This window comes from Setaria viridis, chromosome 1, assembly GCF_005286985.2.
Source record: "Setaria viridis chromosome 1, Setaria_viridis_v4.0, whole genome shotgun sequence".
Classification (NCBI taxonomy): domain Eukaryota; kingdom Viridiplantae; phylum Streptophyta; class Magnoliopsida; order Poales; family Poaceae; genus Setaria; species Setaria viridis.
In genome coordinates, this window is record NC_048263.2 from 20,962,388 (window position 1) to 20,981,838 (window position 19,451).

General features: G+C 43.6%; 1 protein-coding gene across 1 annotated transcript; it reads right to left on the minus strand.

Moving 5' to 3' along the window:
• Nucleotides 1-731: 731 nt before the first annotated feature.
• Nucleotides 732-1,490, minus strand: LOC117839790 (fasciclin-like arabinogalactan protein 3). The gene has a single exon (XM_034720568.2). The coding sequence runs from the start codon at nucleotides 1,425-1,427 to the stop codon at nucleotides 732-734; it is 696 nt and encodes a 231-aa protein (XP_034576459.1). The 5' UTR covers nucleotides 1,428-1,490.
• Nucleotides 1,491-19,451: the final 17,961 nt, after the last annotated feature.

The window sequence follows — 19,451 nt, forward strand, 5'->3', positions numbered from 1 at the left end:
ACGATGAAATAAGTGTGGGTCAACTTCGAACTGATTCAGACTCGGACGTGGACGTGTAGTGCATATTCGGAATACTTGTAATATTTGAAGTGTATATAAATTGTATAAATATAATATATCTAACCTTTACTATGCTAGATAAATATATATTAATATAATAGTATATGCAAACGGATACTGTACACGAATACTAATACGAATATGAATAAAAATATGAATTAAAATGAAGGGAAAATAAAAGGAAAAAAAGAAAAACGAGTACAAAAACCAACCGTACTAAACTGCCGCCCACAACAGCGCGACATGGCTCGCAGTTCAGTACCGTTACCGACCGGTACTAAATGACGCATTTAGTACCGGTTGAGCTGATCGGTACTAAATGCATAGCATGACATTAGTACCGAAGAAGCGATACCGGTCGAGCATCCAACGCTAAAGAGGTTCCCGACCAGGACTAGAGGGTACTAGAGGTCGATCCTCCAAGTGATCGTAGCTTCAATCGTAATAACTTAGACGATTTCTCTCGTGGAGTACATGGTACTGTAAAATCTCTCTTACACGGTACTGAAAATTACAAGCAAGCCAAATGCAAAAAGAAGCAATCGCGACGAGCTGTCGTAATACGGTGCTACCAGGTACGTCCTTTCTATAGGTCATCCATTCTGGTGCTCCGTTCCTCAACGCGCGCAGACATGCCGGCCGGCTGGCCAGCGGCGCTAGGCGCCAGGCGACTAAGAGGCGGGTACTGGAGCGGGCGCAGCGGATCCGGGGCTGCCTGGGGACGCCTTGCCCGCTGCTGCTTCCACGGTGGCCTTCTTGGACTCGTCAAGGCCGGCCGCCGACGCCGTCTTGATCTTGCCCTTGCCACCCCTGCCACCTCTTCCACCCTTGCCGCGGCGGCCGGGCGCGGCGACGGGCTTGCCGAACCCTGGCGGCAGGATGGGCTCGCTGACCTCCATGATGGACACGGAGTAGGGGCGCGCGGCGACGACCTTGACGAGCTTGGCGACGCAGGGCACGCCGGGGGCGCCGAAGTACATCTGCCCGTCGTCGGCCCTGGAGTAGTTGAGCACGCCGAGGGCCTTGTCGGTGTTGGACAGGAGCGTGGGGAGCATCGCGGTGCGGCTCTTCATCTCGTCCAGCTTGATGGGATCGAAGTAGCTGAGGAGGACGTGGTTCGCCACCGCCGCCCGAAGCTTGTCGGCGGGCAGCGACGCCAGGGTCTGGACGGCCTTGTCGGGGACCACCAGCAGCGACGCCGCGCGGAGCTGGTTGGCCTCCGCCGCCACGTTGGTCTGCGCCAGGAGCTTAGAGAACCCGGCGTACTGGGGCTTGTCCACCAGCATCTGGATCACGTCGAAGGCTGCCAGCGCCGCGGGAGAGGCCGCGGCGAGGAGGAGGACGGAGAGCAGGATCTTGGAAGCCATGGTGGTTTAGTTTGGAGGGTGACCGACTTACTACTGAGTTACAAATCGATCGATTCATGGTTCAGCTTGGTTATAAAAGGGCGGGAGGGTTGCTATCTTTGGCAAGAGGCCGTCTCCTCCAGACATTCTCCAGCGTAGGCGCGCCATTGACGCCGTCGGATCTGCAACTGGACCCCCGCGGTTCGAGCTCCCATGCACTTTTGGGCTTGGACATGTCCGCATTTTGGCATTGGCATTTGGTGGCCGGAAATAAAGGTAAATTCTTTGGTTTTACACAATATGTGAAAACTCTTATACAATACTCCTCCGCCCCAAATTTCTATTAGCTGTCTTTTCTGAATACATAGTTTTTTCTACGTATCTAGACATATATCCATCTAGATCCATATCAAAAAAATTACTATTTGTTTTGTCTTTTCTAAATACATAGTTTTTGCTACGTATCCAAACATACATCCATCTAGATCCATATCAAAAGTTTTGCATCTAGAAAAGTCAAAATAAATAGTAATTTGAGACGGAGGGAGTAGATTTGAAATTCTGTATCATGGTGTTTGTTGTTCTCATATTGAAGTACGAATCTCAAAACAAGATTAATAGATGAAAACTATCCACAAGTTTACCCATTTTACGGACATTACTATAGAACTAACCTTCCATCCAGAGTTTTTGTCCCGGTTGACTTTGGATCCAGGACTAAAGTGCCTTTAGTCCCGGGTCAAAATTAAGCCACCGAAAGCTGCCCCTCTTTGTCCCGGTTGGTAATTCCAACCGGGATAACCAACCGGGACAAGGGGGGCTTTTGTCCCGGTTGGAATTTCCAACCGGGACAAAAACTCATCGCCTACAAATACTAGCCCGAGAGCTCTTCTTCCTCCCTGAGCCCAAGCCACTTCACCAGAGACCAAGAGCTTCTTCCTCGTCCTCTCCATGGTGGCAAGCAACCTTAGGAGAGGTGTTGCCTGATTTTTTTTCCTTATTTTCGTGGGAATTTCACTCATCAAAAGTGTTGTAAAGGTTACCTACTTCATCCTCTCTTCATTTATTATTATTATGCTTTATTTTATGCTTTAGAGATAGAGAAAAATGAGTTTTTTAGAATGAGGGAGAATGGAGAGGATTTTTATTTATACATGTTTTTAGCTAGAATTTGATGGATAGCTTGCTTGTTATATATGATTCGTATTAGTTAAAAGAACTTGATCAATATTAGGTATGGGAAAAAATAGAGTAAATGTATTTTTAATATTTACTCATTAAGGTAAATAAATTGTAGGTGTAAGAAATAGAATTTAGTCATTGCTACAATTTTTCTATCACTGTAATTTAATAATAATTATATTTTTTGATCAATAATTTATTTATTGTATGTTTATTGCAAGGCCTAAATATTATAAACACACTTACTCTATTTTTTCTACCTAATATTGATCAAGTTTTTTATCTAATATGAAGCTCTATGTTCATTTTCTATGTAATACGATGCAGATAGGTCGGCAATGGATGTACCACCTCTGCTCCTCCAATCCCAGAGAACAGTGTCTGCACATGACATGAATGTGTTTACACAATTCTCTACACATAACTCAATCTTCTACGAAGTCTATAGAGGGTCACCTCCGCTCCTCTAGTACTAGAAAATAATGGTACAACAGAAGAACTTCGGGTCCACAAACTCGGGCTGAATATCATAAAAGAATCTTGAAATAATATTCCAAATGCCTTTTGGAGCCTAATTATCATAATAGAAGTATGATGGCCCAATATTCTCTTCAGGTAAAGATCTGTTCAGTGACCTTGACCTAGCAGCTTTTGGTTGGTTTTGGCTTGCCACCATGGGCCATGCTTAATGAAAAGATCTTTTACCTGGAGGACTATTGTGTGTGTGCCACTATACTTCTATTATGAGAATGTGGCACTTGCTCCAAAAGATGTTTGGACAATTATTTCAAGGTTCCTTTATGATATTCAGCCCGAGTATGTGGACTCGAAGATCTTCTATTGTACCATCATTTCTGGTACTGGAGAAGCGGAGGTGACTCTCCATAGACTTCGTAGAAGATTGAGTTATGTGCAGAGATGGCTTGGAGGACGAACATTCTGCTATGTTGTACCATTATTATAGGATAATTTACTACGTGAAGTCCACTATGGAGTGTTTATAGTCTTTAGTGTATATGTATCTTTATTGTCTTGTTCCAGAATTCTAGCATTTTTCTTTTTGTCGACCTAGTGAATGTTATGAATGTTGATTAGTGTAATTTTTATGTAAATTGCTTTTATCTTTATAAAGGTTGATTGGTGTAAATTATGAATATTGATCAAGGTCTTTATTTAATACGAAGACCTATGCCCATTTCTCATGTAATAATTTATTTATCTAATGTTTTTTGCAAGGACTAAATACTATAAACACATTTACTCTATTTTTTCCCTACCAAATATTGATCAAGTTCTTTATCTAATACAAAGACCTATGTCAATTTCTCACATAATACGATGCAGATGGACCGGCAATGGATGTATAACACGAACAAACAGACCAAGGAGTTTGTTGGTGGCTTGCATTATTTTCTCCAAGTGGCCAAAGCTAACAAGCCAGAGAAGGGATTCATGTGTTGTCCATACTTCCAATGCAGTAAAAAAAAGACTACTCTTCCTGGGGGACTATTCATAGCCACTTGTTTAGATACGGTTTCATGCCTAACTATTTGGTTTGGACCAAGCATGGCCAAAGAGGGGTTATAATGGAAGACGGTGAAGAAGAGGAGGATGATAACAACATTTCGAACTAGGCTGCAGGCCAAGCTTTTGCAGATACTACAATGGGTGAGGCTGATAAAAATGAGTTTGCAGAAGATGACCCTATTCATGATCTTGGTCAGGTGCTATGAGTTGCACAGAGATGTTGTGAAACTGAGAAGGAATCATAAAAGTTGTAGTACATGATAGATGATCACAAAAAATTGTTGTACCCAGATTGCAAGCAGGGGCATAAAAAACTGGGTACCATAGTGGAAATGCTACAATGGAAGGCAAAAAATGGTGTGTCCGATAAGACATTTCAAGGGATATTGAAAATTATAAAGAATGTTCTTCCCAAGAATAATGAATTGTCGTCTACAATATTTGAAGCTAAACATGTTGTTTGCCCTCTAAGATTGGAGGTTCAGAAGATACACGCATGCCCTAATGACTGTATCCTCTATCGTGGTGATGATTACAAGAAATTGGATGCTTCTCTTGTGTGCAGAGCACTGCAGTATAAGATCAGGTAAGATGAACCTAGTGATGTCGAGGGGTAGCCTCCTAAGAAGAGAGTTCCCGTGAAGGTGATGTGGTATTTCCGTATAATACCACGTTTGAAGCGTTTGTTCAGAAACAAGGTAAATGCTAAGTTGATGCGATGGCACAAAGAAGAACGTAAGTAAGATGAGATGCTGAGACACCCTGCGGATGGGGCCTAGTGAAGATCAATTGATAGAGCATTCCCGGACTTTGAAAGTGATGTAAGGAACATAAGGTTTGGTTTAAGTATTGATGGATTCAATCCATTCGGTGAGTTGAGTAGTGGTAATAGTACTTAGTCTGTGACCCTATGTATGTTCAACCTTCCTCCTTGGCTATGCATGAAGTGGAAGTTCATTACGATGCTGGTGCTTATCCAAGGCCCAAAACAACCCGGCAATGACATTGACGTGTACCTCAGACCGTTGGTTGATAAACTTTTACTGCTCTGGAAGCAAGAAGGTGTACGTGTGTGGGATGAGGATTAACAAGAGAGCTTTGACCTACGAGCATTGTTCTTCATAACCATCAATGATTGGCCTGCGCTGAGTAACCATTCAGGACCGACAAATAAGGGATATCGGGCATGCACCCATTGTTTAGATGACACAGATAGCATGTATTTGAAACACTATAGGAAGGTCGTGTATATGGGTCATCATCGATTTTTCCTGCTAACCACCCGTTAAGAAAGAAAGGGATGCATTTCAATGGGGTGCCAGACCATCGTAAAAATTCTGCACACCATAACGGAAAGCGTGTATTTGAGATGATAAACGATGTAAGGGTAGTCTTTGGAAAGGGTCTTGGTAGCGAACCGGTTCTGAATGATGATAACGGATGTGCACCCATGTGGAAGAAGAAGTCTATTTTGGGAGCTACATTATTGGAAAATCCTAGAGATCCGCAATGCAATAGACGTGATGCACCTGACGAAGAAATCTTTGCGTGAACGTGCTAGGCTTCATGGGTTGTTATGGGAACTCAAAAGATACATTGGAAGCACGACAGGATCTAAAACGTATGAAGCAACGAGATGACTTACATTCGGAAAAGAGAGATAACGGATAGCACTACTTACGTCCTGCCAGTTACACTCTCAGCAAGGAAGAGAAGTATCGCATGTTTGAATGCATGAATAGTATCAAGGTTTCGTCTGGGTACTCCTCGAATATAAAGGGAATAATAAATATGAAAGAAAAGAAGTTCACAAATCTAAAGGCCCATGACTGCCACATGTTGATGACCCAGTTGCTTCTGGTTGCACTGAAGGGTATTTTACCAGAGAATGTATGATTGGCGCTCATAAAGCTATGCGCATTTCTCAATGCGATTTCATAGGAGGCAATCGATCCAACCAAGCTACTAAAGCTACAGAACGATGTGATACAATGCCTTGTCAGCTTTGAGTTGGTATTTCCACCATCTTGTGTTAATATTATGATGCACCACCTGGTTCACCTAGTCAAAGAGATTATTATTATCGGTCTAGTATTCCTGCACAATATGTGGCCTTTCGAGAGGTTCATGTCAGTCTAAAAAACAATATTCATAATCGTGTCTGTCCAGAAGGAAGCATCGCCAAGGGATATGGAACAGAGGAAGTCATTGAGTTTTGTGTTGATTTTATTGACTCAATTAATTTGATTGGGGTTCCAACATCATGCCACAAGGGGAGGCTATGGGGAACGGGCACCTTTGGAAGGAAATCAAGTTTGAGTAATGATACTGATTTGTTCCATAAAGCACACTTCACTGTTCTGCAATAATCATCCTTTGTGGCTCCGTATATCGAGGAACACAAACAGATTCTATTTTCCCAATATCCGATGAAATCTGATGCCTGGATTATACGTCATCACATGGATACTTTTCCCTCTTGGTTGCATCAACACCTTATTGGTAACTCCGCGATTCATGAACAACTCACTTAGTTAGCCAGGGGACCTTCTAGCACAATTGTGAAATTCCAAGGTTACGAGATAAATTGTTATACATTTTACACAAAAGCCCAAGACCAAAAAGGACCAACCAAAATAGTAGTGTCCGCATAGATGACATAGATAGCAACAGGAGCAAGGACTCGTATTATGGTTTCATAGAGGAGATCTGGGGACTCGAATACAGACCACTGAACATCCCTCTGTTTCGTTGCCAATGGGTGAAGCTAACTAGAGGTGGCATAACGAAAGATTAGTATGGAATGACAATAGTGGACCTAAGCAAGACTGGATACAATGATGAACCATTCGTCCTTACTAATGATGTGCATCAGGTTTTCTATGTGAAGGACATGTCTAGCAAACTCAAGAAAATTCAGAAGATAAGGAAAAACCATGGGAGCCAAAGCGCCACATAGTTCTTCCACATAAAAGAAAATCGTGGGAGCTGAGGACAAAATAGACCAGTCAGATGATTATGATCAGTTTGATGGCATGCCTCCATTCGCTATCAAAGAGACTTCATACTTATGCCGCGATCATGACCAAGGAACTTTCGTCAAGAAGAAGTTTTTTAACGTTACATTGTAATGCACTAAATATGGTGCACCTTTATGTAATGCTCTATGGCCATCAGAACCATTGAATTATATTGTAATGCTCTATGGTGAACATTAATTCGATCAATATAAACAATGTTTACTTAACCACATACATCAATTGCATTTTTTGCGCGTTGAAATTATTTAATTGAAGAGTTTGTTAATGATAGTGATGCATTAAAATAATTATTTTTGAAACTTAATCAACTATATAGAATTAATGATTGATTCAATCTTATTTTAAATATAATTGCTAATTTATACTTTTGCATGTTCAAAATATGTAAAGTTTTTTTTCTTTAACAAAACTAGTGCAAAACAACTTAAAACATATATAAATTAAAATTGCAAAAGCAGCGGGAAATGAACCCCTCCCAGTCCTGGTTGCAATTTCTAACTGGGACTAAAGGGGTGCTTTTGCATCTCCCGCGCGAAAAGCACCCTTTAGTCCCTGTTGGAAATTGCAACCAGGACTAAAGGTGGAGGCCTTCAGTCCCGAGTTGAATTTTCAACTAGGACAAAAGGCCCTTTAGTCCCGGTTGCAAAGTCAACCTGGGACTAAAGGGAGGGAGGTTTAAGACAACCACCCCGTTCTCCCCTGCCTCATCTCCCACACTCTGCAAGATCCACCGCCCCTGTGCCCACTCATCTCCACGCCCTGTCCGCCGTCCGAGCGCCCCCTGCCGTCCGCCCGCCCCATCTGCCATCGTCCGGCCCACGTCCCATTCACCGTCACCCCAGCCCCGTCCACCATCCGAGCGCCCCCCCACCATTCGCCCGCCCTGGTCGCCGTTGTCCGCCCGCCCCGTCGCCTGCCCCGTCTGCCGTCGTCTGCGCCCATGCCCCATCCGAGGCTGTTGTCCGCGCCCGCACCCTGTCCGCCATCGCCAGTGCCCCCCGCTGTCTATGATACAATTTTTAATTTAATGTATCTATGATTACATGTGTGTTTAAATTAGTTGAGATGGGAGACGAAGAGGATGCAAGGTATATAATGGAGCAGATTATTGCTGGTGGTAGTGGCTCCAATGTTCCAATAACGTACACTAAGGATGAGGGTAGCCAAACATATTCCTTAACATGTCTGGTGATGGTAATGATGAGGCCGTGCACCGCCTTGATGACAATGCGGAACAAAACCTTGCCATGATGGAAGGTTCCGGTGAGGTATATATCATTTTTATTGTTTTACCCCATCTATAATTTCATATTCATTATTACTATTAGCCCTCTAGATAGATGAAGCAAAATAAGATGTGAGGTCGTACAAAGATAATGGAGGCAAGGATTCACATCACCAAAGTGACAGAAGAGGGCCAACCAATTGCTCCCGAAAATATGGCTAGAAAGTTCATGAGTCAATGCGGGGCTATTGTAAGAGACAACGTGCCTACCAACATTAGAGAATGGAAGGGTAAACAAAATGATCCATACGTGCTCCTGCAGACACAAAAGGATATGTTGTGGGCAGATGTCGAGAAACACTTCATACTTCCTGAAGGTGTCGAAGAAAAAGTTGTGAAAGAGTGGACACTGAAGAAGATGGCAACACAATTCAGACCTTCAAGAAGAATCTGGATGCCAACTTTATCATGAAGGGCCGAACTCCAGATTTCAATGAGTGGCCAAAGTTAAGGGACCACTGGAACTAGAATACAAGATAAGTGAAAGTAGTGCGAAGAAGGTGCAACTCAACCAATGCCCAGAAGAAGGAGTACCACCATCGTCTAGGGCGAGGTGGTTACATGAGTGCAATTTTCAAATGGAAAAAGATGGAACAAGACATATTCAATCGAGGTATCATACCAGCGACTATTGACTAGCCCGATCGATCGAAGAATTGGTATTACGCTCATGGAGGCAACCTGAGCCAAGAGGATGGGACAATTATGTTCAACGAAACAATACGTCAGAAGGCCGAAAGGCTTATCCAAAACATTGAAGATGCTAAAGCGGAAAAGTTGAAGGTTGATAGAGAGAATAATAAGCTCACTTTGGCGCTCGGGAATCTCGAACACCCAGGACATTGCTGAAGCTTCGAGGTCGTTCCGTGGCAGTTTGCTTTCCGTAGGGACATCGACACGTACAGAAGCCGCAAGCGAAGAAAGGAACAACAAGAGGAGAGCTGGCGGCCCATATTAGAAGCTAAAGTTCATTCACAAGAAGTAAGAATGTAGGAAGAAATTAATCGGCGAGTGGCCCTAACAGTTACTGAGATGGCCCAATCTGGAGCACTGCCGAATCCCAACGTCGTCAGCCCTTCTCAACGCCGAAGCAGTTGTGCTTCCACAGGGGTCCCCGATGAGAACATGCAAGGATTACCCATGGTTGCGCAGGACAACCAACGGTACCCTGTGGATGACATCACTCAGCACACCTCATGTGAGCTGTATAGACCATTTGGCAACATCACTATTAACATATACACATATATAATTTATGCAATCTTCTCAATTGGTCCATGCCTTGGGAGTTTAAGAACTTCTTTATTTCTCCTATATGTACAAGTGGCGTATGGAAGTGCTTTACCAATCCTGCTAAGGCAGACAAGACATGGCATGGAGATTCCACCTGGCTACTCCATCGTTGGCCTAGAGCAGATTTGTGATAGTCAATATGAAGGCTTAGAGCTCGACCTCTCGGGAGGTGATGGGGATATTGGGATACGAGGTAGGCTACACTAGCGCAATTCAAAAATTCTACCACGTATAACCAGGAAGAACTGCCGTATAAGGATCACGGGATTACCACTCGACGCACTACTGGTGCGGAAGATGTAGATATGCGTCGATGCAGTGAAGACGATCACGTAGTCGTACGTAGTCGATCAACGTAGTCGTACGTAGTCGATCACGTCCAGCAGCTCGTCCACGTGCAGCAAGATCGCCTCCGGTACCGCGGCTCGTCGTCGGCTCGTCGTGGCTCGTCGGCGGCTCGTCGGCGGCTCGTCCAAGTGCTGCAGGCGCAACACCTCCAAGGTATCCACACGTGCAGGGAGGAAGCGTCGCAAGCCGTACTGCTAGATCCGCGAGTTGCAACAGGCGAGGGCGTGGGAGGCGCGGCAGGTGTGTTTCGCCAAAAGGTGTGAACCCTAGGGCGCCCCCACCCCTCTATTTATAGAGGTTCCTGACGGGCCTCTGGATCCGAGGCCCATTAGTACTTCTAAACCTAATCCAACTTGGATCTGATCCGAATTGGGCTTCCAGCCCCTTGAGTGTGTGACCCTATGGGTTCGGATACGTATAGACATGGCCCGAGTACTCCTACTCGGCCCAATAGGCGGTAGCGGCCTCTAGCAAGACGTGCCAACTCCTATACGCACACGAAGATCATATCAGACGAACCATCACAACATAATATACATGCTATTCCCTTTGCCTCACGATATTTGGTCTAGCTTCAAGCCGACCGCTCTTTCTCGATCCTGTGATTCGGAATCCCTTTGTAGGTTAACTCTTAACCGTACGTAGCATGGCCATGCATTTTCGGATCCGATCACTCAAGGGGCCCAGAGATATCACTCTCAATCAGAGAGGGGCAAATCCCATCTTGATTGACCATGTCTCATAGCATGCTTCTTGACAAACCCGAAAGCTACCTTTATAACTACCCTGTTACGGCGTAGCGTTTGATAGCCCCTAAGTAGGTCGGTCCACATCTAGAATACATGCGACAATCTCAGGTCTAAGGACAAAGCGTATATGTTGTTTAAAGAGAGAACTACTTCTCGTATTGGGTCAGTCCTAGCACATATCTCCACATGTGTCCACATTATTAGTTCAACATCTCCATGTCCATGACTTGTGAAACATAGTCATCAACTAATACATGTGCTAGTCTAATATTCATGTGTGTCCTCACATGAACTCCGACTAGGGACAACTTTAGAATAACCATACAAGTAAAGAGTTTCACATACAATTCACATAATTGCAAATCAATTCAAGTAGCCTTTAATGGATATTCAATGAACACAATATACAAATCATGGATACAAATGGAATATCATCATCTCTATGATTGCCTCTAGGGCATACCTCCAACAGTCTCCCACTTGCACTAGAGTCAATCTAGAAGGTACCTAATACCCATAGCTCTTACATGCACATCATGCTTAGCCTGCGGGAGTGGTTTTTTCAACGGATCAGAAATGTTCAGATCCGTGTGTATTTTGCATATCTTGATCTCACCCCGGTTAACGAAGTCTCGAATGAGATGAAATCGCCGCATTACGTGTTTGTTCTTCTAGTGGTTCCTTGGCTCCTTTGCTTGCGCAATTGCCCCATTATTATCACAGTAGAGATTCAATGGGCTGGACGCATTCGGGAACACACCAAGCTCAATGAGGAAATTCCTTATCCAAACACCTTCCTTCGCGGCTTCCAAAGCCGCGATGTACTCGGCTTCTGTCGTAGAATCAGCCACCGTCTCCTGCTTGGAACTCTTTCAACTAACAGCACCACCATTCAGTGTGAACACAAATCCTGATTGTGACTTTGAATCATCTCTGTTGGTATGGAAACTAGCATCGGTGTAACCTGTTACAACGAGCTCCTCCTCACCTCCATAGACGAGGAACATATCTTTAGTCCTTCTCAAGTACTTAAGAATGTTTTTCACCGCTGTCCAGTGACTCTCACCTGGATCAGATTGGTGTCTGCTTGTCATACTTAGCGCATATGAAACATCTGGGCGAGTACTTATCATTGCATACATGATAGATCCAATAGCCGAGGCATATGGCACTCTACTCATGCGATCTCGCTCATCAGCAGTCGAAGGACACTGAGTCTTGCTGAGATGTATGCCATGTGACATAGGCAAGAACTCTTTCTTTGCCTCTTCCATGCTGAACCGCTTCAACACTTTAACAATGTAAGTATCTTGGCTTAAACCTATAAGCCTTCTCGATCTATCTCTATAGATCTTAATGCTCAGAATATATGCCGCTTCCCCTAAGTCCTTTATCGAAAAACTATTTTTCAGTGAAGTCTTTACGGACTCAAGCATAGGAATGTTATTTCCAATCAGTAATATGTCATCCACATATAAGATTAGAAATACTACAGAGCTCCCACTAACCTTCTTGTAAACACAAGACTCTTCTTCGTTCTTGGTGAAGTTAAACCCTTTGACCACTTCATCAAAACGAATGTTCCAACTCCTAGATGCTTGCTTCAATCCATAAATGGATCTCTGAAGCTTGCATACCTTTCCAGCATTTTTCGGATCGACAAAACCCTTGGGCTGTATCATATACACGTCCTCAGCTAGGTTTCCATTCAAGAAAGCTGTCTTGACATCCATCTGCCATATCTCATAATCGAAATATGCAGCTATAGCTAGAATAATCCGAATGGACTTAAGCATCACTACGGGCGAGAAGGTCTCGTCGTAGTCAACTCCTTGAACTTGTCGAAAACCTTTTGCGACAAGTCGTGCTTTATAGATGTGAACATTTCCATCCATGTCCTTTTTCTTCTTATAGATCCACTTGCACTCTATGGCTTTAACACCATCAGGCGGGTCAACCAAGTTCCAAACTTGATTGTCTCCCATGGACTCTATTTCGGATTGCATGGCACTCTGCCATTTTTCGGAGTCTGGGTCCATCATTGCTTCTACATATGTCGCTGGCTCATCATTGTCCAACAATAATATTTCCCGCATTTCGCGGAGCCTTGCCAACCTTCGTGGTTGTGGCGGTGCTTCTCTTGCCATGGGTATCTCAACTTGTTCTGCTACGTTAGCATCACTCATTGATTCTTGCCCGATCGGCTCATCTTGAACTTCTTCAAGATGCACTGTCTTTCCACTCTTTTCTCCTTTGAGAAACTCTTTCTCTAGGAAAACCCCGTTCCGAGCGACAAACACTTTGCCTTCTGATCGGTTGTAGAAATAATATCCCAAAGTTTCCTTTGGATATCCCACGAAAATGCACTTATCCGACTTGGGTGTGATCTTGTCCGACTGAAGTCGCTTGACAAACACTTCACATCCCCAAATCTTTACAAAAGACAAACTAGGAACCTTTCCAGTCCATATCTCATATGGTGTCTTAACTACGGATTTAGATGGTACCCTATTAAGTGTGAAAGCTGCTGTTTCTAGAGCGTATCCCCAAAATGACAACGGTAGGTCCGACTGGCTCATCATTGATCGAACCATGTCTAACAAAGTTCGATTACGTCGCTCGGACACACCGTTTCTCTGAGGTGTTCCAGGCGGCGTAAGTTGTGGAACAATTCCGCAACTCTTTAGATGATTGCTAAACTCGTGGCTCAAATACTCGCCTCCACAATCAGATCGTAAGGCATTAATTTTCTTGCCACTCTGATTTTCAACTTCATTCTGAAATTCCTTGAACTTTTCAAAGGTTTCAGACTTGTGCCTCATCAAGTAGACATAGCCATATCTACTAAAATCATCAGTGAAGGTTATGAAGTATTGGAATCCTCCTCTAGCCGTCGTGCTCATTGGTCCGCATACATCACTATGTACGAGTTCCAACAAGTCGACTGCTCTCTCAGGAAATCCTGTGAAAGGCGTCTTGGTCATCTTGCCTAGCAAGCAAGCCTCACATGTCTCGTATGATTCAAAATCAAACGAAGTTAGAAGTCCATCAGAATGGAGCTTCTTCATGCGCTTTTCACTTATATGACCCAAACGACAATGCCACAAGTAGGTAGGACTCAAATCATTAGGCCGAGGCCTTTTAGCACTTACATTACAGACAGGTGAACCATCAAGATTTAAAACAAATAATCCATTCACAATGGGTGCAAAAGCCATAAACATATTATTCTTAGAGATCACACAACCATTGTTTTCACTCGCAAATGAATAACCATCCTTCATCAAGCATGAAGGAGATAAAATGTTTCGACTTAAACTAGGAATAAAATAACAATTATTCAACTCCATAATAAATCCTGACGGGAGGTGGAGTTGCATCGTCCCGACGGTCAACGCAGCAACTCTTGCATTATTGCCCACGCGGAAATCAACTTCTCCTCTTTCCACGCTTCTACTTCTTATCATTCCCTGCATCGAATTGCAAATATGAGCAACCGATCCGGTATCGAATACCCAAGAATTAATAATTGTATCAGCGAGAAATATGTTGTCTATAACATTAACAACAAGCGTACCTGAGGTAGAAGTACTTTTACTTCTGCCATTCTTCAACGAAGTTAGGTACTGCTTGCAGTTTCTCTTCCAGTGACCAAGTTCATGACAGTAAAAGCACTCTTTGTCTGGAGCAGGTCCAGGTCCAGCTTTAACCTTGGGCGCTGGGTTTGGCTTGGACGTTCCAGCCTTGCCCTTCTTCTTCCAAGAATTGCCCTTCTTCTTAAAGCTAGGCTTGTTCTGTATAGCCATCACATGGCTGGTACTAGCGCTTTTCTTGATGTCTACCTCTGCTGTCTTGAGCATACCACACAGTTCATTCAAACCCTTCTCCGTCCCATGCATATGGTAGTTCGAGATGAAGTTACCATAGCTAGGCTGAAGAGATGAAAGAATAAAGTCAGTGGCCAACTCTTTGCCCATTGGGAAGCCCAGCTTCTCCAATCGCTGAGTGTAACCAACCATCTTGATTACATGTGGTCCTACTGCTGCGCCTTCTGCTAACTTGCACTCCAGAAAGGCTTTGGACACATTGAATCTTTCGGTCCTAGCCTGTGTCTGGAACATGTCCTTGAGCGCCACGATCATATCGTGTGCCTCATGATTTGTTTCGAACTGTATCTGCAGCTCGGGTTCCATGCAAGCAAGCATAAGGCAGCTTACCTCAAGATTAGCATCAAATGTCTTCTTGTAAGCAGCCTTAACGGCAGCAGATGCATCATCAGCAGGTACTGGTGGTAGTGGGGTGTCTAGAACCTCTTCCTTTTTATCAGCCCTGAGAACAATTCTCAGGTTACGGATCCAATCCGAGTAGTTTGTTCCATTCAACTTGTCCTTCTCAAGGACCAAACGCAAAGCAAACGATGTGGTGGTGTTGCTAGGTGCCATTTAATCTACAACAAAATTAATGCAAAATACACTAAGACAAACGTATCCATGATAGAGCAAATCACATTAAACTATTTTAACAGAATCTACTCCCACTAAAATCAATATCCCTCTATTGAAACTTAGTGATTCAGGATCCACAACTAACAAGTCTACTAGTGAGATTTAGCATCACCGCTAGCAAACGAGGTAGATCGGTAAGCAACTTTTGCTAATCATATCACCTATGACTCCTGTTGTTGGGTGACATCTCTATGTCTCGGTACCCAACCTTTATGCCCCAAGGTCCTTAACCGTTAAGATAACCTTGTTAAGCAAACCAACCCTTATGCGTGTAAGTGTCCGACACAAACCCGTCTAGTCAAGGAAAACTAGTGGCACCCTAATTTCATAGACCCACCACTAATTGTACAAGATATGGGACGGTGCAAGTTTTAGTTGGGAGGGCATACTAACTTAAACTTTGTGAGGGATCGTTCTACTTCTAACATCACAGCATGCAGAAAGTAAAACAAAAACAGAATAGCATTCACACAGCTGTGACACAGTATGGCCCGTTTTCATATGGTGATCTCCATCTCCATAGAACCTGTTCACCATGGTGATCTCCATCTCCATGTTCCATGTGCGCCATCCTCCTGGTGATGAGTCCTCCAAGAACTAGAGTATGCTATTACGCCTAATAGCTAGTAAAGAATCTAGTAATGAAGATTACATAGTTGCTTGGATCATCACAGATTGATACGCAGACCATTAAATACAATAAGGTGACAACACATATGGCTCCTACCGTGTTGCCGTACGCGCGACACGCAGGTCACGAATGAGTTACACACATGCATCACATACACAAGGGGGCCATACTGATCACAAGATACATACATACATCCTGCAAAACAGAGTTAGGCGTCCTAACGTTCCAAACTTCGAAAGCCCGAAACTCCATCTTTCAAGCCAAATTTGGGAAATCTAATTTCGCCGAAAACGGCAAAGCGTTGAATTTCATGTGTAACTTTTTCTGTAGATCAATTTTCATATAAAAATCGCCCCGATCCGAGATCGTACCGAAAAGTTACGGCTGATTTACCGAAGCATACGCATACGGCAAAATCCCGACCCCGGCAGTAGATCCCATCTACTATTGCACATCTAATGCGCCTGGCGTATGACCCTGGATCTCGATTCGACCAATCATATTGATCTTCGCTCACTGCAACTGGATTTACGTGTATCACTTAACTCCGATGGCGGAAACCGACCGGTAGGAGTATGTCGTTACACTACCATTGCAGCAAGGGCACGAAACCAGGACATAGATCAAACAGAAAACTCGCATATCTCCATATGCACACATCCCGAATCCAAAACTAAGCAGCTACGGCTCTGATACCACTGTTGGGATACGAGGTAGGCTACACTAGCGCAATTCAAAAATTCTACCGCGTATAACCAGGAAGAACTGTCGTATAAGGATCACGGGATTACCACTCGACGTACTACTGGTGCGGAAGATGTAGATATGCGTCGATGCAGTGAAGACGATCACGTAGTCGTACGTAGTCGATCAACGTAGTCGTACGTAGTCGATCACGTCCAGCAGCTCGTCCACGTGCAGCAAGATCGCCTCCGGTGCCGCGGCTCGTCGTCGGCTCGTCGTGGCTCGTCGGCGGCTCGTCCAAGTGCTGCAGGTGCAACACCTCCAAGGTATCCACACGTGCAGGGAGGAAGCGTCACAAGCCGGACTGCTAGATCCGCGAGTTGCAACACGCGAGGGCGTGGGAGGCGCGGCAGGTGTGTTTCGCCAAAAGGTGTAAACCCTAGGGCGCCCCCACCCCTCTATTTATAGAGGTTCCTGACGAGCCTCTGGATCCGAGGCCCATTAGTACTTCTAAACCTAATCCAACTCGGATCTGATCCGAATTGGGCTTCCAGCCCCTTGAGTGTGTGACCCTATGGGTTCGGATACGTATAGACATGGCCCGAGTACTCCTACTCAGCCCAATAGTCGGTAGCGGCCTCTAGCAAGACGTGCCAACTCCTATACGCACACGAAGATCATATCAGACGAACCATCACAACATAATATACATGCTATTCCCTTTGCCTCACGATATTTGGTCTAGCTTCAAGCCGACCGCTCTTTCTCGATCCTGTGATTCGGAATCCCTTTGTAGGTTAACTCTTAACCGTACGTAGCATGGCCATGCATTTTCGGATCCGATCACTCGAGGGGCCCAAAGATATCACTCTCAATCAGAGAGGGGCAAATCCCATCTTGATTGACCATGTCTCATAGCATGCTTCTTGACAAACCCGAAAGCTACCTTTATAACTACCCTGTTACGGCGTAGCGTTTGATAGCCCCTAAGTAGGTCGGTCCACATCTAGAATACATGCGACAATCTCAGGTCTAAGGACAAAGCGTATATGTTGTTTAAAGAGAGAACTACTTCTCGTGTTGGGTCAGTCCTAGCACATATCTCCACATGTGTCCACATTATTAGTTCAACATCTCCATGTCCATGACTTGTGAAACATAGTCATCAACTAATACATGTGCTAGTCTAATATTCATGTGTGTCCTCACATGAACTCCGACTAGGGACAACTTTAGAATAACCATACAAGTAAAGAGTTTCACATACAATTCACATAATTGCAAATCAATTCAAGTAGCCTTTAATGGATATTCAATGAACACAATATACAAATCATGGATACAAATGGAATATCATCATCTCTATGATTGCCTCTAGGGCATACCTCCAACAGGGGAAAGGACACTAGGATATGCACTTCATGGGATCATTCTATGGCGGAAATGCTACATCATGATCCCCGGCAAGGAGGCATCATTGCTCCCCGTAAATCCTCTGCATCGACCATCTCCTTAGAACTCAAGACTGTCATCTCCAGCACATCCACCTCAAGGACCGTTGTCACCACCAGAACCGTCGCATCCTGCTAGATCACCGTCTCTATCTAATATGAACATTTATGTACGCAGTTTCCACTGGATTCTCCTCGTAATTATGATTGATAAAATCAATGTTATTGTGTTTGAGGAAACCACCGGCGGAGTACAAAGACATTCAAGATATGCTAAACTAGTAATAATTCTGGACCTTTATCTCTATGCAAAAGTTTGTTTTCTAAATTTTCACGTAACACTGTATCATTCATTATTTTAATCCGCGGCGCATGGAAACGATTCCGTAAGACTCACCATGGTGAATTCAAACAAAAACTTACATTCAATACAACGTTCCCGGTACGTATGAAGTTTGCACATTTTGTACATTCTATAACACGAATATTTCATAACTTGTCTTTTTCCCATTAAAGTGCTTGAGACAGGAACAAGGCAATAATTTATATTGATACTACATCTATGAGCACATGAACAATTTTGTGCATGACAAGGTGTTGTCATCGCATGATATAGATGTACGTAAAATAAAATTATTAATAATTAATTATTTTTTAGCTCCTTATATTTAATTGTTTGTGTAATATTCACATATTTCCAAATTACAAATGATGAATATTCAAGAAAGACTCTTGGAGAAGGAGAGAATTTTGGCAATCCAAGAAGGTCGCATAGGATTCCTAGTGGACGAGGTGATAAATCCTGTGGGGGAATTTTATTACGATGGGCATTCAATAGTCGAATCGAGAAACACCACGACGGGAGGATCCTAAGAATGAAGAGGACAAATTATTATATATATATATATAGTAATTGTATAAATACTAGTTTGATGTGCATAATTACTAAGAATTGTATGTATATTATTGTCATGAAATATATGTAGGACTTGCATATAATATTAATATGAAAAAGAATTTAAAAATATGAAAAAGAATTTAAAAAAGTCTTAGGTACTAAAGGGTACGTGCATGCGCATGCACATACCCCTTTAGTACTTAAGACTTTTTTAAAATTCTTTTCCATATTAATATTGCATGCAAATCGTACACGTACCTCCTTTAGTCCCAGTTGGTTTGGCGCGTGCTTGCGCCTACGCGACCACCCCTAATGGGGGTCTTTAGTTCTGGGTGAATGTCTCGGGACTAAAGGAATCCCTTTTATCTCGAAAACATAGTCCCGGTTGGATTTTCAGGATCTATGGCTTTATCCAACCAAGACTAAAGGTGGGTTTTCTAGTAGTGGGCAA